At 35.7% G+C, this 18,200-nt stretch overlaps 6 protein-coding genes across 6 annotated transcripts; 3 read left to right on the forward strand and 3 right to left on the reverse strand.

Moving 5' to 3' along the window:
• Positions 1 to 79: 79 nt before the first annotated feature.
• On the reverse strand, positions 80 to 579 carry Tsp_02987 (conserved hypothetical protein; the record flags this gene model as incomplete). The annotated part of the gene is made up of 3 exons (XM_003379275.1): positions 441 to 579; positions 188 to 372; positions 80 to 162 (listed from the first exon to the last, which is right to left on the reverse strand). Coding segments are annotated over exons 1-3 (407 nt in total), but the record flags the coding sequence as incomplete, so codon positions are not given.
• Positions 580 to 2,562: 1,983 nt separating this feature from the next.
• Positions 2,563 to 3,245, forward strand: Tsp_02988 (hypothetical protein). The gene is made up of 3 exons (XM_003379276.1): positions 2,563 to 2,638; positions 2,739 to 2,879; positions 3,112 to 3,245. Exons 1-3 carry the CDS (start codon positions 2,563 to 2,565, stop codon positions 3,243 to 3,245), a joined length of 351 nt encoding a protein of 116 aa, XP_003379324.1.
• Positions 3,246 to 7,170: 3,925 nt separating this feature from the next.
• Tsp_02989 (Pre-mRNA-splicing factor 18) lies at positions 7,171 to 8,948 on the forward strand. The gene is made up of 9 exons (XM_003379277.1): positions 7,171 to 7,233; positions 7,429 to 7,533; positions 7,743 to 7,835; positions 7,873 to 7,980; positions 8,045 to 8,170; positions 8,245 to 8,313; positions 8,372 to 8,512; positions 8,566 to 8,793; positions 8,862 to 8,948. Exons 1-9 carry the CDS (start codon positions 7,171 to 7,173, stop codon positions 8,946 to 8,948), a joined length of 1,020 nt encoding a protein of 339 aa, XP_003379325.1.
• A 1,382-nt stretch (positions 8,949 to 10,330) lies between these two features.
• Tsp_02990 (conserved hypothetical protein) lies at positions 10,331 to 10,805 on the reverse strand. Its single transcript, XM_003379278.1, has 3 exons — positions 10,762 to 10,805; positions 10,455 to 10,642; positions 10,331 to 10,431 (listed from the first exon to the last, which is right to left on the reverse strand). The coding sequence occupies exons 1-3, from the start codon at positions 10,803 to 10,805 to the stop codon at positions 10,331 to 10,333; spliced, it is 333 nt and encodes a 110-aa protein (XP_003379326.1).
• Positions 10,806 to 15,412: 4,607 nt separating this feature from the next.
• Tsp_02991 (hypothetical protein) lies at positions 15,413 to 16,075 on the reverse strand. The gene is made up of 2 exons (XM_003379279.1): positions 16,035 to 16,075; positions 15,413 to 15,824 (listed from the first exon to the last, which is right to left on the reverse strand). The coding sequence occupies exons 1-2, from the start codon at positions 16,073 to 16,075 to the stop codon at positions 15,413 to 15,415; spliced, it is 453 nt and encodes a 150-aa protein (XP_003379327.1).
• A 759-nt stretch (positions 16,076 to 16,834) lies between these two features.
• Positions 16,835 to 17,323, forward strand: Tsp_02992 (hypothetical protein). The gene is made up of 3 exons (XM_003379280.1): positions 16,835 to 16,930; positions 16,989 to 17,171; positions 17,249 to 17,323. Exons 1-3 carry the CDS (start codon positions 16,835 to 16,837, stop codon positions 17,321 to 17,323), a joined length of 354 nt encoding a protein of 117 aa, XP_003379328.1.
• Positions 17,324 to 18,200: the final 877 nt, after the last annotated feature.

Consider the following 18,200-nt stretch of genomic DNA (forward strand, 5'->3'; position numbering starts at 1 on the left):
TCTCAGGCGTGTGATCGACACATTTGTGGCAATTCTACTTTCTTGTCAATGGGATTTGGGATGAAGCATTAGCAATGACCCAACGAAATCGCTAATAGCATCGCTAGTCCCAACCGCAGGTGCCGTTCTCGAATGTGCACCGGGCACCCATTGGAACTTGAGCTGTAGTAGATAGAACAAGTGAAACATAGCCAAAGCAAGCAAGAAAGCTTTCATTACAGCAATTGTGCAGTGTAGCATCTTCATCTTCACCGCCGTAACAATCCAGGGACATGTCGCACAGTTGATCCCATTCGATACAAACTTTATTTGAAGGACAACGATACTTTTCCGTTCGATTGCTCATGCAAGAATCGGTATGATACAATTCCTCTTTAAAAAGAATAATTAATTAATTAATTAATTAATAATGAAAACAATTCTCAAAATGGTCAAACAACCTTCACAATCGACCAAGTGGATATGATCGATCATACAGTCGGCTGAATAGTTGCCGGTCGGATTTGAGGTTCTTTTATTATTGAGCCAAGCTTCTAATCGAATTCGCATCGGCCAAGGAAATTGACCTATGCTGACCATCTCTTCTGACCATCTGAAATCAGTGTACGCTCAAAAAAAAACGAAAGAACTAAAAGTTATTTAAATTTAAAACAGCCAGCCACCCCAACGATAAAGCCATCTGCAGCTGGGCCCCTCAAACTGGTGGCATGTTTGTCAACAGAACGATAGCTGATAACAACATTATCATTATTAGCTTTCGTTAGTCAATTGTCTGAAATGGGAACTTGATTTTCTGAAGATGCAGACATATAGATGAAAAATCACATCATCGAAACCAATGCATCATATGCCCAGCTGACGCTGCTAATCAACATATAAATGCCTGGGCAAAAGATGATGACTGGCTTTGAAATGTAACTTTTCGCCAAACATCTGCCATTCCAGCAAGAGTAAGCAAAGCTCGGTCAATTTATTTGCCAAAATGGCAAGCGTGAATGAGCGGAATACGCCAACTGCTAAATTTTAATTTATTCAACTGAACAAGAAGAAGCGTATATGCTTTTTTTGTTTGGTTCCATAAAAAAATTCATTCTCTTCATTCAACATCTGTTCAACAAACAACAACCATTCTTCATTATTTCAATGCGTTGTGCAACAGATGAAAATTACAACTTTTTCTTATTGGTAAACAAGATCAATTAAAAAGAAAATTTCACTCCTATTTTTCAATAAAGCATTTCTGGCAAATGAAGCCAACAGTGCAAAGCGTTCAAAGTCATAAATCTGTCAACATTTTCTTCTTTCAACCAACAAACAAACAAACGATTCACTCATTTCTAACGTAGCATATCATCAACAGCGTATAATTCAAAATACGTATAAAGTTTTGTTAAAATTGAATAGATTGCTAAGCAAAAGCCGAGTAAATTAAATGCAACAGAATTATGAATGGAAACAAGTAAAAAATGCCTCATACGATTAAGCTGCTCTCCCTCGTCCTATGACACGATTAAAATTACATTCAATAAAGCATACTACTACTACTACTGTTAGCGTACGATCAGGTCAACTTTCACAAATCACAACAGCAAATCAATGAAATAAATTCTGTCCAATTTCACTGGCCATTTTTTCCTTTTCTATACATTATTAAGCTGCTCTTGCTTGTTACAAACCCTCTTTTCACAACCAACACATTTTACTGAATAAAATTACTTTCAATCTTTTCTTCTTCTTCTTCTTCAACTTTCAGTTGCAATTGCAGTAAAAGTGTTCAAAATGGCAAAAATCACATTCCAAAAACGACCAGTGCAAATCAATCGACCCGATGATCACTGCGACTATCCGAAATTCAATTTTTCTGCCAACCTAATTTTCAGCTCATAAAAGCAGCTAACAAGAGCTAACTGCTTTTTCGACACTAATACACTAGCAATGCATTTGACCATTTCTTCACATTCAAACCTGAACAACACTTGACTCAAGCGAAAAGTCACTTTTTCTTATTCACTTTAACAAACATCCTTTCTGTGGATAGCACAAAATAACAGACCACAATTTGTATATATATATAATCTTTTTATATTTATTAATAAAATAAAAAGTAAGAAATAAACAGTGCTCTAATAGAAGTGAATATTGAATTTTTAGAAACCGAAAAGAGAAATTAAGTCACATCTGTTATTATTGCAATTAATTATGGAAAAAAATTTCAATGCTCCATTAACTAACGAGGATATTGTTAGACCGAAAAATTGTAATTGCTTCTTCTTTTTTTCTGAATGAAAACGCTTATTAAAAATTGAAAAATCAGCATCCAAAGTTGATGATTGAAAAACGATAAGTTAAACGGACAAGTGATGACGGAAAAATTGTCATTTCTGTGGTATATATGGTCGTCTACCCACTGACAAATAACGATTGGCACCAGACATGGGCTAGCACATATTCCCCACAGTTCAATCCATCAGTAAATGTTTGGTCAAAATTTTCTCAATCAATTTTGCAAACTACATTAACCATCATATATATATATATATATGTAGAAGAAAGAAAGGAAGAATGGAAAAACAACAACAACAACAACGAAGCACAGCCATAAGTGATAAAGTGTTATTTTCGGATCGGATGTTGGGGCGTATAATTTTCTTAAAGTTTTCTTCGAGAATTGCTTTTTCCCTCCCTTCTTTGTTGGTTTTCTAAATTTCTTTTTCAAAAAAATAAAATACATCCGTTAGTTGTTGTGAGTAATAGTCGAAAAAATGCGACGAAGAAAACGCATCACTATTCACAATCTGCCAGTCGAGATCAACCTTTGTCAACGTCAAAGAGCAATTGTTGTGCCTCAATGCAACGCAACGCAACAATGCAATGCAGAAGTTTGTAGTTAATATAAGCATCACTGAGTACACGTTTTAATTAGCCGTTCACCTCGAAAAGACAAAATATGCTGACATATTCTCTGCCCTTTGGAATCTGACTCTGTTGCAACAAAAAAAAGTCCTGTACCTTCATCCCCTCCTGTACCCTTGTCAAAAACACGGCATGCGATGGATTATTAAAATTCGGTAGAGAATTTGAAATAAAAAAAGAAAAAAATTATCAAAAAAGCTCACTTGGAAACAACACCTATTTTCGCTGGAAACATTTTCAACTGCATCGGTGGTCGAGTTGTGTTCAACCGATCCGGCATAGTTTCTAGCACAACGATCAGCTCTGTTCTCGGCATGCCGTGCAGTCGGTAGCGAAATTTCAACTTGCAATGCGTAGCGGTATGTTGGAAAAATGGACTGACAATTTTCGCCACAGTTTCTTCGTTGTTCGACGTGCCAAAATAAGCATAATGACCTGGAGTTGACAAAAAACAAAGATGAAGAATGGCATTTACCGTAAAAATCACTCACCAGATTGGCCGGATATTTCCGTGCCGGATACAATGCGAAAACCGTTTTCCGATGAGGGAGGTTCGAAATTCCACTGGCAGGGTGATTCAAAATTGCATATCGCACCCGCAGCTTCTCGTCGCATCTCGACGCAAAGTGTGATCACGAACAGCAGAAGGTTGCAGAAAGAAGAACCCAACTGCGGGGTTCTCATTTCTACAAGTCCGGCCGACTAAAATGCAAAAGCCTGCATACGGGTTAAGTAAGGAAGCTCAAAGGCGCGAGCGACGACGCTGTGTTGCCGCCAGACGGTGGCGGTGCCGCAACTTTGCCTCCAACCAACCGACCAATAGCACTTTTTCACTTCAAACGCTCTCTCTCTCTCTCTCTCTCTCTCTCTCACTCTATTATCCGATGCCCCCCTCCCCTCCGCCTCTAAGCCTCCCTTTCTTCCCTTCGACATGCTTCTCATTCATCAGCCTCAACGTGTAGCACTTTTGCTCTTTCTTCAAAATTCACAACGTACCTATGCGATCCTGGCAGGGGCCGCTTTGTTCACAATTGTTGCCGTTTGTCACTGAAACGCGTGCCGGCAATGATAAAATTCCAACGCATCAGTTGCGGCCCAAAATTAATCACTACTTTCACAATGCAGTGTCCGTTTCCGGTAGACAGTATGAAATTTAAAATTAACGAATGCATAATTTTATAAATTTGAAAAATAACTAAAAAAATGAAATTTTCAAAGCTTCATCAAAAGATGTGTATTGGGAAAAAAAGAAGAAGAAGAAGCGAGGCTCAGAGAAAATTGATCGGCTACAAGGCAGTTAATTGACTTCAAATTGGTCCCTGGTCAACGCTACCGATGGTTATGATCAATACGACAGTGTAAAAGCATTCGGGCACCTTTTTAATATAATGATGATGATGTACGCGTATGTAGTAGTTCAGTTAGCTGCTAATTCTAATTGTTGTTAGCCGTTGCTTTCTCTCAATGGTGTTGCGAAGTGACGGAAGAAAAATGAACAACAGAAACAACACAACAACAATAAATGTCCACAGCTGTTCGACATTCAGAGAGAGCTTCTTGCTGCATGCCGCAGTTGCAGGACTTGAAGCTGTCAAATGCCTCAACAATGGCGGCACGTTCGAAAAAGCAGGAAATGCACCCACGTATAATAATACACTCTCTATATATGTTTGTGCAGCGTATCTCTGCTTGGTCGTGACAATTTACACTTACAACCTATTAATGTTGTTGGAATGAAACAGAAAATGGCAACTTGTTAATTTTCATGCAGAACAAAACATCGAACAAATTTTACACGACTGTTGCAAAATTTCTTATTTAAAACAAAATCACACATAAATAAATTGACTGATCAAAATGCACTTTTACAAAATGTATAAAACAGAAACGAACAATGCATTATATGAAAAGTAGAAAAGCTAAAGAATATTGCTGTTGCGACATTTCCAATATTTTGCCTTTCGCTACATTTTGATTGTTTTAAATCAAAAACTCCAGATAAGTTTAATAAAAGTTATTATTAAAAAAGAACGAAAATAACCGAATAAAATAGCCAACAGACGACAGTCTGCAAAAATACTGCTCGGATGAACAATTTATAGTCGAGATAAGTTATTTTTTTCATTTGCATTGAAGATTTATCAAAATAGCATGAATTTAAAAATTATCTGCGCAAGTTTCAACAAAATGTTACACCACGTTTATCCGTAATTTGATCAAAGCTGACCTTTCCCACGCCTAGTGAATTGAAATTTACTTTTTCCTAAACAACGTTTTCTCTGGCGCAGCTTATCATGCAGCAATTTTGCATTGATATTAAAGTAAAAGGCAACAACGTGACGCAAAACATCATCGTTAATACATTCGATAGGCAAATTTAATCAGGTTACTGGAAAATTCTTTTCAAAATCTACCACTTTTGTGCAGCACCAATAAATTTAAATTTCATAAATAAATATCCTACTTTCTATTTATTGATAATGCCAACTTTGGAAATTTAAAAAATTATAAGTTCATCCAAAAAATCAATTTTATACTTTTCACCAAATTCATCCAACTTGATAGTACAGTCCTGTAAAATTCACTTATCTATATTATTTATCTGTAAATTGATTCCCTGCGCGTCATATTACGGTATGCGTTAGGCTTGTTCAACCATTCAGATATGCAAAGATTTTACCCACGTTAAAGTTCAACAAAAGCAACTTTGAATAAGAACAAAAATATCAACTCACCACATTGTTGAGCGCAAAATTTCAGTGCGCAAAGTCGCTCTGCAGTGTACGATTGGGGGGGGGAGGGATGACTTGGAATACAGATTCGAATACATGAACAACGTTTTCTCCACTGCTTTTCAAAATAACGCTCAGCATTGGTCCACATTGTGATGGAGAAATTCTTCCACATGCTTTCAACCTTGTGAATTAGCCGTGATCGTTAAAGATGCCAAATTGACAATCATTATTGTCAATATATACACAATTGACCATAGATCAGATGTATTTTGAAGATTTTTTCCACATAAACAACGGTCAATTTAATTTTGGTATATTCTGTCGCCCTGCAATCCACGACCACCACAGCATTGTTATTGACAATAAGCAACGACAAAAAAATTCATCCATCCATAAACTATACTGTTGCTTTTCCAGACGTACATTTTGTTTCTCAATTTGTAAATTCAAACCATTGCTGCATTCATGCCGTCCGAAAGCACTATCTGCAACTATATTGTAATATCGTGTAATTTTAGGCATCAATAACAATAAATAATAGAAAAGCTGATTTTCAAAAGAACTTCATTTTGCAAGACATTTCTCTGGTGAATATCAACAATCGAAATGAGAAACAATAATTAAATAAATCAGCTTCACCATGGTAAAAAACAACTAGATCAACATTAATTAAACATACAAAAGTAAAATATTAAAAATATATTAAATTTAAATAAATTAAAGATTTCTCATTCAAAAAAAGAATAAAACAGTAAAACTCATCACAATTATACATTATTTCGATAAAGATTTCAAGCACGCACGATGCAGCACGCTAACAATATTTTGAAACAAAATAACTTACAAAAGAAGATTTTGATTAAACAAAAAATCTCACTTCATTTAAAAATGCAACATTAAAATAAAAAGACGCAGCAATGCACAATTAAAATCAACAAGTAGTGATTTCCATTTTCTGATGTTACACTGAAATGCATTTCAATTCAATGACGTCAAATTAAACTTTATTAATAATTTCAAGTGAAGTTTATTGCTCATCTGCCGGAAGGTTTTATTCAAACTCATTCTTTCTAATAATTTACAAGTATTCAAGAAATTAAAAATGCATTGCACTAAATTTCTATTGAAATCAGTCGCAACTTTTACTCAATTCTTCAAAATAAAAATTATTATGCCATTCAAAAATGATTGTACTTCTTTATCAATTCTCCACTTTCAATCAACGCTTAATTATGTTGTTTTCAACAGGAAAAACAAACTTGCACATTCAATGAATGAAAAATAGCCGAGATATTTCTACATGCATGTCTATAGATTTAGACGTATGTACATATAATGCATCTTCATAATGTTCAATAACAAATAATCACACTAAAAAAGCTTAACTCAATCAATGTTCAGTAGAAGCTGTCCTTCAAAAGCACAATTTAAACTTGAAAGTCAAAAAGTACTGTAAAATAATATAATACAAGTGACATCACTTTTTAAGAAAGTTTGTACGTTGTGATTTACTGGTCAAATAATGGATTCGCTGAAAGCTGAATTGGAAAGAAAACGAAATTTCTTGAAAACATTTAAGGAAAAGGTAAGTTATTTCAGTAATGATCTTAAATAATGACAGTTAGCAACTGAAAGCAAATTAGCATTATCTTTTTACCTAATGTGTTGGAATTTTTTTCCACTATCCATTTTTTCGAAAATATGTAAATGCTACATATATGATATTCAATGAAAAAAACAACTGATAACTTTTGTCTTGGAAATAATTTATTTCACTTAGGAACCTAGCAAGAAATTTTTCCGACGCGGTGAAGTAACTGCCAAACGTGCAGAACTGAAGCAAGATGAAGAAGAATCAGGATCATCTGCTGATGTAGGTTCAGCAGTTTTTGTTCTAATAAATTAGTTTTTTACTCTTACATGTTTGTAAAACCAATAGAATTGTTAGCTGTGATTGAAATAAATTTTTCTTAGAAACTTAAATTTTAATGAACTATAACTACATATATTTTCACATTTTTCACATTCTATGTATAAAAAAATCTGAGATGAATAAAAATCGATGCACTTCTGTGAATGAATATTTATCATTAGAGACAACATAATGCGAAAAATGATTGTTGTGAAGAAGAAGGTGTGGATTTCGATTTGTCAAAAATTGTCGAAGTAACAGAACTTACCTTGATAGTTTATTCAAATGAATTGCTTGTTGGCTGTATTGCAGACTGTTCATCGATTGAGAGAACGAAACGAACCCGTCAGAATGTTCGGCGAGAGCAACGCTGACGTCATTAAGCGACTCAGTCGTTTAGAAAATGAAGACATTGAAACGGTACTAAAATTTAAAATGAAGAAAAAATGTGAAGCATTTCAAAAAACAGCTAAATACTTTTTAGAAGTGTAGTGAAGATTTTGAGCGTAATCAAAAATCATACCTGGAAGATTTCAGTCGAGCAAATAAAAGTGAAGAGAAGGTCGATGTTTACGAAGATGATATTGATATGACCATGTCTGATTTGACGGTAAAGTTTACTTTTTAATAATACAAGTTTTACTGTTATCTGAAACTCAAGTACTAATTTTTAATTAATTTTAGGAAATGTCTAAAAAATTGGAAAAAGGCAATGTTCAACTGGACTGCGAATTGGTGCATAATTTTTTTAGTGTAAATTAATGTTTTAAAATTTTCAAAAATCTTACTGTAACAGAATAATTAGATTTAGTTTATAATGAAAAAGTGGGCAGTAGAGTTAAATTCACGTAAGGACGAAGAGAAACGAACCGCCAATGGAAAACGTGCCTCCTCGACCCACTCGCAAACCAGGGAATATTTGCAACCGTTGTTCAGGCAGTTGAAATTTTATGTAAATTTTGTGAAATGTTAGGTGAAAAAAATATTTTCAGTTTTGAATTTTAGTCCGTAGCTAGCGACATTCGAGAACATCTTGTCAACATAACTCTTTGCCTTTTGAATCGCAATTATATCGAAGCGAACAACCATTATATGCAAATGGCAATAGGCAATGCTCCTTGGCCAGTTGGCGTTACTGCTTCTGGTATACACAAACGTCCAGGAAGTGAGAAACTTTACGTTCGTAATGTTGCTCACGTTTTGAACGACGAAACCCAACGGAAATACATTCAAGTAAATGATGATGATTGAAATGTGAATTTGTTTTAAATTATATATATATATGTATATATTTATTTAAGGGATTGAAACGTTTGATGAGTCGGTGCCAAATTTTCTATCCTACTGATCCTAGTCGATCTGTTGAATTTGGTGGTGTCACTTTGTGAATAATATTGTTGTTTGTTTTTGAAAAAATTGTTGTCATTGAAATAAAGCGTTGCACGTTGGAATTTTTGTCATCCAGAAGCCACGCCAGACCGACGTTTGAATAGCAGCATTATTCAAATTTTGATCAGCGACAAAAAGTTGGAAAACTTGTTCACTGAATATAAAACACAACAACAACAACACACCCTGCCGTTTGGTTATTTCTCATTTGGCCACAATCGTACTATCATATTTTTTGAAAATTAGGTCAGCAGACTTGAGAGAAAAAATATTTTTTTTGAACGTTTATACGCTTTATTATTATAATTTATTAAATGGAAAATTTGAGAGAAATAAAAAATTTTTTCTGTTTTTATCATTCAATTGAACAAGAAAAAAAATGAAATTTGAAATGGACGAACGACGATCAAAGAAAGATTTAATTAATTGTTCAGTTTTTTTTCATACTGTAATTTAAAAGTGACAATTTTAATGAGAATTTAAAATATTTATTAACATTTTGTATTATTGCAGTTCAAATGTGGCTTTGAAGTTGATGATGATTATATTCGAATGTAGGTCAGTGCAACTTGCCTTGCAGAAAGGAATGGTGAAAAAACGGTGTTTTTTCTGTAATCTTCCAAATCCGGTTTTGTGAATTTGAACTTTGGCAAAATTTTCGCGGTAAATTTCTCTCGCTCCTATTTCCTACTGTAGAATGGAGTTGTTTTCGACAATTGCCATTTTTGAAAATGAAATAATTTCAAATGTGTTCGGTGGAATGGAGTTGTTGTTGAAATTTTAATACAATTATCCGGTAAGCTGGAATCACGCTGAATTGTTGTTTTTGTTTTTTTCAAAATAGATGAGAGCTAATTTTGTTTTTTTTCGTCGTAATCAAGTGATTTGTTGTATATATAAAATAAGCATTTAATTTGTTTCGGTTAATGCGATTGTGAAAGATGGTGATTAGATTCGAATCCAAGCGCGGCACATTTCTTCTTTTCAACATCCATTTCTTTTAATATTATGTGACACGTTTGTTGGTCGGTTTGTTGATTCGGTTTGCTGGTAAATTATCTGGCTCGAAATCAGTATAAAGGCCAGATTTTTACAATTGTCACCAGACAGCGCGCTTATTGGCGACTGGCAATAAGTGCAAGACCGCCGATCACGTGACCAATAACGGCGGCGATGGTTTTGTGTCACTTTTCCGAATCCCATTCATTGGCAGCTAGCTTTGTTGTCAGCTGCGCTGCTTGGTGCGCGCCTGTCGCTTGTCCTTACCTCGGCTTCATTTGTTTCACGTTGAAATAGTTTGAGAAGCGTTGTCGGCTTTGATTCTTCTGCATATTCTTATTCTTGTTGTTGTTGTTGAACAGGGACGGCATAGTTGACGTGGTCACTTGTATTTGACGACCATGGTCGAGGAAAGGCGTTTCGTGTCCAGTCCGTGGCTGGCTACTGTACTTCGTGGTGACCAACAACCGTCCACTGACCAGTCTAAATTGTCAGTAATTGTTGACCTGCGCCATCCGAACGACTTTCAACGCCGGCACATTGCCGGCTCGGTGAATCTCGTCCTGCCGACGCTGCTTCACAAGCGTCTTCAACGGGGCACCGTTGCCGCCACTTCTCTGCTGATGGATGCCGTCCACTCCGGTGATACGGTAGTACTGGTCGACGGCGGCGATTCGTCAATCTCGTCCTTAATCTACAAAAGATTGCAAGAAGAAAACTGCCACGTCTTCATTTTCCAAGGTAAAAAACTTTTCTTCTATTCATTCGTGCTCAGGTCAACTGGAACAAATCATCGGACTTTGTTATTATTACATTGTCAAAGCACTTTCACACACTTGCAGGCGAATATTATCCATAATTTGCAATAGTTGAAATTTTCCAAATTGCAACTAGTGAAAAATTATTTATTATTATTATTATTCATCACTCGTTATTTATAAATCCCCACTTTTTGTCAGTGATGACAGTTGTTTGGCATTGAGAGTAGTGGTGGTGGTGGTGATGGTGGGGTAGCCGTAGGCAACGGAAAGCGATTGTCGAACAAAAATCACCAGCAATGCCTGCCAGGCATTGCCAGCCAGCCAGCCGAGCACAGAGGCCCCGCTGTGTTGCTGGAAACATTTGACGCGTGAAGAAGAATAGAAATTTTGTCGAATTTAAATAGAAATTCTTCTTCTCTCTGCTCTCTGTCAACTTGGGATTCATTTTCATAAAAGAGATGAAATGGAACATTTTAATAATATGTTTGTTTGGCAATATTTGTTTGTTTGTTTGTTATTTTTTGATTTTTGCAAAATTGTCGTTTCCCAATTGAAATTTTTCCACCGGGGATCATCATCATCATCATTCGTCGGCAATGTTCTTGTGAAATGTTATTCCCCCATAAAAAAAATTAAAACTCGACCTTGTCAAAATAGATAATAACCAAATAGCTTGCTTGATCATCATTCATTATATATATATATATATATATGTATATGTATATGCAGCCTGCTTGACAGGCAAAATTTTTATAGCTGCAGTAATGTCTCGAGGTGACCGGCAATCAAAACTGTGCCATCATATCATTTTGATCTCTTTCTTGATTTTCGCCTTTTGAAAAAGCAATATGTGCGATTTTGAATAGCATTTTTTTCCAATTTTTAATTTCCACAACAATAAATTTCTTCACTGTCGTTTTCACGAGCAATTAATTACCCACCACTGGTCGTATATAGGATGCAAATTGAAGGGAAAAAAACTGATTAATATGAATAATGTCCAATGTTGTTTTTTCAAAGCTGTTTTTTTTCCAATCCAATAAGCAATTGGAATATCAAAATTTACTTTTGATCTGATCTATTTTCATTATGCAAATTTTTTGATGAATGTGAATTTTATCATTTGTTGATCGATTTGTTTTTTGTTCATTTTTGGAAAAGAGTTTTTTTTTAAAAAAAATTGGGTAAAGCAAAAGTTTGGCAGATTTTTCAATTTGTTATGAGGTGTAGAATTTGCTTCTCTTTTTCTTGCCCAACTTTCCGCTTAAAAGCAGAGATTTTATCATTTCTCCTCTCTCTCTCTCCTATGCTGCTGCTGCTGCTGTTGTTGTTGTTGTTGTTATTGGTGGTGGTGGTGGTGGTGGTTAAAATTGTCAAATTGAGCTTGCAGCTGTTTTGTCAATGAAATTCAATTGACCTGTGATTGACATATTGATTGAAATTGGAATATTTGAGCATTTTTTTTCCTATTCGACAGTGTTTGATAGATAATATTGTTGTCAAAAAAAATATACGATGGGGAAAATTCCTCTTTCTGCCTTTGGCAAGTGTTGTTGAAGCTCCGAGTCGAAAAGCTCCGATTTCTTGCATCTTGCGCATCTTCTCTGGTATATATGTGTATTTTTTTTTCATTATAATTTCCTCTTTTTTTTCTGTTTAATTTAAATAAAAAGGAAAAAAACAAAGCCTGAGCTCTTTCCAATCAATCAAGCGGAAGTGTGGGAAAAGTTAATTTTTTTTTTCATTTCAAGCAGCTTATCTGCACAAACTGCTGCTTTTTCCACTGCCCCATTAGCAGCAGCCGCCCACACCCGTTTTTTTCTATTCTTTTCAAAAACGGTTGGCTATGTGTTTTGTTTTTATCTTGTTATTCTTCCATTTATTGTTCATGTTGAATGACGAAAGTTGTTGTTGTTTCTTCTTGATGAGATTGTTTAAAAAGAAAAATTTGCCTATTTTAATCATTTCCACTACAATCAATCACTTTACTACACTGATTTATTCCCATTTTTTATTTATTTATTTATTCATACATGTATGGTATGTATTGTTGCGTGTGGTGGATCTTTTTAATTTTCCAAATGGTTCAATAAATTTCAATTCTTGCGGATAAAATTTATCCTATTCAAAAGCGTTTTTTTTTAATTTACATATTTTGTCATAATTATTGTTGCTTGGTTGGTTGGTTGGTTGGTTGGGGTTCGTTTCGATTTTTCTTATTGAATTTCTCGTGTTGAAAATGTGTGAAAGCTTGAAGAGTTGATTAACGAACGCTCTGGCAAGCGATTCACTATTTACGATTGATAATTGAATGAATGTCGTTTGTGAATGAATGTTAAAGGGCACAATCTCGAACGTATATTTCTTCCACTACACTAACTGACAACACAACGCTACTGTTCATTCTTTTTACACGATAATTATTTTATCATTTCTGGTATTATAATAATGGTTTATTGGTTATAAAATTTATTATGTTGATTGATAGGTGTTTTTTGTTTCTGCTCAAAAATATCATTATTTTCCATTTGAATAGTAACAAGTAATATGAGAAATAAGCATTCGTTCATTCCTTCATTCATTCATTCATTCATTCATTCATTCATTCATTGTGTTTTGCGTAGGATTTACGTAAATCATAATTTCACCGCTGTCATTATATCCGGGCACACCTATTTTTCTCAAGGCGGTATTGAAATTTCTTTCTTTGTTCGTTCGATTTTCTTATTAATTAACTTTTGAAAAATGACAATCGTGCCAGCAGCAACCAACCGCGATGTATCTATACGAGCTGTGTGTGTGTGTGTGTGTGTGTGTATATTCAAAATTTCTTCACCAATTATTATTTTTTTTAAATATTTTTCACTAACCAGCATCATCATCATCGTCGTCGTCGTCGTGCATGAAAGTAGAGTAAGTACGTTGTGCGCAGTTGCAATTTGTTGAATTGGAGGGGAAACAGCGTACTTAACAACAACAGCAACAGCAGCAGCAAGCAGGCATGCGAACTAGAGAAAAGCCCCAGGGTTGACTTTTGCTTGAAAAATGCTGCATCGTATAATAGAGCAGTTGCGGCGGCATTGACGACTACGATCGATCACCGTCGTCACCACAGTACACTCTCAGCTTGTCCGTGAATGGCTTCAGGAAATATATATATTTATTTTTTTTGAAGCATCGTTGAGATTGACTGATTCATATTTTCATTTTCATAAATGAGAAATTATGAAATTTGTTGTTGAAATGAAATTTCCAAAAAGTTTCAACTTGTAATATTCCAATCAACTAACTGATGTTGTTTGTTGATGTTTTTTTCTGGTTATTATTTATTATCATGCTGACGCTTTGTTTTCGAGGCCATCTTGGTTGTATTTGCATTTGCTCTGCAAAATGGGGGCGGCGAAGAGAATCTTCCAAGTGACGTCACGTTTTGCTGCTGCTGCTGCTGCTTTTTATCTTAACCAGGTCGGCTTTGAAGTTTTGCATAAATGACGCATCACTTTGCGCGCATCAGCAACAACAACATTTTTGTCTTTTTTTTCAGAAAAAATATTAACTTTATGCAAATTTGAAACTTTCTTTCGCCTGCACAAAATTCCACGTCTCATCAAGCGTAGCATCCTAAACAAATAGCGCACACAATTTTCAATTTTGTTCACTCGTGATTTTTGTTCAGCTATATCAAGTGGAAAACAAATTGTCAACAACTACAGTATGCTTTTAATTTAAATAATACGAGTTATATCTTCTTGTTATCTTTTTCTTCATAATTGCCTTTTCCCAACTATAACGACAAACAACTGATTAATACTGTACGTTGTTGACTCTTCCATTTCTGATATTTGCATTTTTATCTCAGTACACACCAAGTTCGTTTGTATACAGTAGTTTCAATTTGTGTTCGAGGTGGTGATTTTCAACGTGCCCAGTGAACTCTCGTTTAGTTATTCGATCCAAGGGGAAAAGTTTTGTTTCTTTATTCTTTATTGAATTTATGAAAAATTATCTCCGCCTCCTTTTCCATGTAAACGTTAATGAAAAAATAATTCAATAGAAAAAAGAAAAAGCTGCTGTTATTTTAGTAATTGTTAGTCGGTTGGTTGGTTGGTTGGTTGGTGTGAGTGTTGTTCCATCTCGAGGACATCAGCGTACAGCAGCAATAAGCGGGAGGAGAGTTAATTAAAAATTAATTTCAACAATTCATTTTGATTGGTCGTTGTGGAATTTTTCAAAAATAAACTTACAAATTATGAATGAACACGTCTCGTGTCGTACTGTTTCCGCAGGTTGTGTCCGTCATTGGAATTTTTTTTTGGCCATTCGTTGAACGAACAATGCCACCTCCTCTGGTGTACAGGAAGGAAAAGGTTACAAATTTTGAAAGCAGGTTTTATATTGTTCGTTGGTTTTTGAACAGAAAAAAAACATATTAATGATGAAGGCAACAAATTTTGAAAACGGTTTTTTTGTTTTTTTTGGAGGTCGTTTGTAAAATATAATTTAAGCTCAGTTGGGAGGAAGAGACGATGGTGATCATCTTCATTGTGTACTACGGTGATTTGTTTTCTTATTTATTTATTTTTTGGATGGAAATATATTTTCAACTGATAAATAATAATAATTTCTGAATTGGGGTTGTTCGTGTCGGTGAAATTTTTTTTCTCTCTTTTTCCCTCTCTGATAATTTCCTCCCATTCTCTTCATTATTTCACAACGTCCATGAATAGGGAAATTTTTGAATAAATTGTCAGCATTTTTTGGAAACGTGCCAACGCCTTATTGTTATTATCGTTTATTGGTGTTGCTGTTGCAACAAGCCGCCACATGGACAACATGACTTTTGCACAACTTCCGGTAGCGGCCAGCCATGCAGACTGGCTGACCTGAATAGCTGTCATTCCATAAGCCGGTTCACTTCCGGTGTATTGTATTGTGTTGGGCCGGCAGCAAAAATTGAGCCACTCATTTTTCTCCAACGTCTTCTTTTTCCATTTTCTCTCACTCGACCAACCAACCAGCGGTCGGCCGGTCACTACTCTGTGTCCGCACCCCTCTGAGATCAAAATATCTCTCCTCGCCCTCCTGTGGATCAAGCCAATTGTGCCACTGACCGTGCTAATTCTTATTCTTCTTCATATCATTCTTTTTTTCTCTCTCACATTCATTCTTTTCTTTTGTCTTCCAACTCTTCTCCTCTTACCACTTCTATTCATCATTATTATGTGTCATTTCTAATCTTCTTGCAGGTTTTTTCTTGCACAATTTTATTATGATTTCTGTTAATATTTCATTTTAAAAAATAATAATGTATACTGTATTAATGACCTTGCCGAAAGTTTCCCACTGTGTCGGAATTTTGAAATCATTTCTTTTCTGCTCTTCGACCATTCACTTGGATATGATGTAATTTTTTTTATTCTTCAAAGTTTATCTCTCATTTTCTTATTTTTCAATAATTATTTTTAACACAATTCCACTCCACTCACTCGTGAAAATATTAAAGCATACATATCTATATCTATATCTATATATAAATTGATTGTCTGTTTATGTTAAATTTTTTTTCAACTTTCCCATTAATCTGCATGTGTGGATTAATTAGTAAAGCCAACACCCCCGCCCACGCCTTCCTACTCCTCCGCTACGTTGTTATTGGTGGTTATTTTTAATCGACGACTGTGTAGTGCCGGCCGAGTGGGGGGAAATTTTTTTTTTCATTTTACCTGCTTTTAATAACACGAACAACTGTCTTTATTTATCGCTGCACTGGCAGGCACGAAAGCTGCGGCCGCTTTACTACTAGTAAGCTTAGTAGCAATAGTTGATTGTTCACAATGGTGACGACGGTAGTCAATTTAAACTATTTTCACATATATATATATATATATATATATATATATATATACGGCAAATTTGGAATAATTCTGTTGTCATTTAGTTAAAAATATTTATCATCATCATAATTTTAGTTGATAATGCAAAAAAAAACTCATCTGTGAATGACGAGTGTGTGTGTGTGTGTGAGAGAGAGAGAGAGAGAGAGAAGGTATTGATTAATTTCCTACCTCCTTTGCACCACCCCCACCCCACCATCACCACCAACCTCGCGAAACACGTCGCATTAAATGAATGGATTAAGCGATGAGATGCTTGGCTGCGTTAGTGTCAGCAGGACATTGGACCAGTTTTCATTGGATGGCCGACATCCGGCAATCCCATCTGTGCAACATCATCATTTAATTTTTCTTGGCAATTTATTTTGATGTGTTATTTATTGAGTCTGTCTGCGTGCGTGCGCGTGTATTTTATCCGTGTGAATTGATGTGCTGTGGTGGTGGTGGTGGTGATTGGGGAGGAGGATTGAATGGGTTTGGTCGTTTTGAAGCATCATCATTTGTGCGCCGTTTGGAACATATCCATCCATCGTTTGGTCGGTTGGCCAGCTTGCTTGTCATTTGGCAGGTGTTTCGTTTTTTTGCATAAGTGCTTTGCCAAGGAGTGTGCGTGTGCATTCATTCAGAAAAGCCAAACTGATCCAGAAGGATGTGCTCAAGCGTTTTCTCTGTTCGGATCGACGTCGACAGGTGCTTGGTAATCGACGTGGAATTAAATAAATTAGCTTCTCCAAAGCAGACCTTGGTGACAGAGTGAGATTCAGCTTTTGAAAAAGCAAACATAATAATCAACGCCTCTGCTGCTTCTAATGCGAGCGTCTGTGTTTTCTGGTCGCCTTTCTAGCCGGTTGATTTTCTTAAATGATTTTTTCTTCGTATTTATTCTTCGTATTGTTGTTGTACTTTGTTTATGCAAATTTCTACTCGATGTACGTAATTTTTTATCTTAACCAACAATTCGACGACGAGTAATAGTATCGATTGAAGCAGGTGAATGAATGAATATATCTAAACGACCAATGGACGAATTGACCAATGAATGAATGAATGAATGAATGAATGAGTGAGTTTGCGTGTGATTAGCGTTTCAAATTTTACTACACGTCGTCGTCGTCGTCGTCTCTTCGACGCCCATTCATCCATTCATTCATCTCAACTCGGCTGCTGTTTAATGAATGAATGATTTGTTCATTTCTAGCTCTATCTGTGTGTGTGTGTGTGTGTGTGTGTGTGTGTGTGTGTGTGTGTGTGTGTGTGTGTGTGTTGTTCTCCTCTCAGGGTGATCAAATACAGATGCGTATCCGTTTTGCTGTTTGAATGAGCCGAACCGGTGGCGCGGCAGCGTGGGCGGGTCGCGGTCGGTTGGCTCCTGTTTCCTGTTTGCTGTCGTCAGTCAATTTTTATTGGTCGACGACCCATTGAGCAGCGCATATCGCAGTGCGGCATTCATCCGGGTCGATTGTAAATTCTCTCTTTCCAGCTCGCCTACCTACCGGACGTCCGTTGGTCTTTTATTTTTCGGCCAATTGGTAGAATTATAATATATTGTTGACCAGCGCTATACGCGACCACACGCGTTCGCGTTTAATTTCACTAT

Source organism: Trichinella spiralis (genome assembly GCF_000181795.1).
Source record: "Trichinella spiralis strain ISS 195 chromosome Unknown Scfld2, whole genome shotgun sequence".
NCBI lineage: Eukaryota > Metazoa > Nematoda > Enoplea > Trichinellida > Trichinellidae > Trichinella > Trichinella spiralis.

Bases quoted from the DNA above. Each gene is read 5' to 3' on its own strand.
- Tsp_02988 (XM_003379276.1), top strand. From the start codon at position 2,563: ATGGAAAAACAACAACAACAACAACGAAGCACAGCCATAAGTGATAAA. The intron at 2,639-2,738 runs GTATAATTTTCT...TACATCCGTTAG, and splicing joins TTCGGATCGGATGTTGGGGC to TTGTTGTGAGTAATAGTCGA. The intron at 2,880-3,111 runs GTTTGTAGTTAA...TTATCAAAAAAG, and splicing joins CGCAACAATGCAATGCAGAA to CTCACTTGGAAACAACACCT.
- Tsp_02989 (XM_003379277.1), top strand. From the start codon at position 7,171: ATGGATTCGCTGAAAGCTGAATTGGAAAGAAAACGAAATTTCTTGAAA. The intron at 7,981-8,044 runs GTACTAAAATTT...AATACTTTTTAG, and splicing joins AAAATGAAGACATTGAAACG to AAGTGTAGTGAAGATTTTGA. The intron at 8,314-8,371 runs GTAAATTAATGT...AATTAGATTTAG, and splicing joins TGGTGCATAATTTTTTTAGT to TTTATAATGAAAAAGTGGGC.
- Tsp_02990 (XM_003379278.1), bottom strand. From the start codon at position 10,805: ATGGATAATATTCGCCTGCAAGTGTGTGAAAGTGCTTTGACAAT. The intron at 10,643-10,761 runs GTAATAATAACA...AATCTTTTGTAG, and splicing joins TGTGAAAGTGCTTTGACAAT to ATTAAGGACGAGATTGACGA.
- Tsp_02991 (XM_003379279.1), bottom strand. From the start codon at position 16,075: ATGATTTCAAAATTCCGACACAGTGGGAAACTTTCGGCAAG. The intron at 15,825-16,034 runs GTCATTAATACA...AATAAGAATTAG, and splicing joins AGTGGGAAACTTTCGGCAAG to CACGGTCAGTGGCACAATTG.
- Tsp_02992 (XM_003379280.1), top strand. From the start codon at position 16,835: ATGAATGGATTAAGCGATGAGATGCTTGGCTGCGTTAGTGTCAGCAGG. The intron at 16,931-16,988 runs GTGCAACATCAT...TTATTTATTGAG, and splicing joins GACATCCGGCAATCCCATCT to TCTGTCTGCGTGCGTGCGCG. The intron at 17,172-17,248 runs GTGTTTCGTTTT...AAACTGATCCAG, and splicing joins GCTTGCTTGTCATTTGGCAG to AAGGATGTGCTCAAGCGTTT.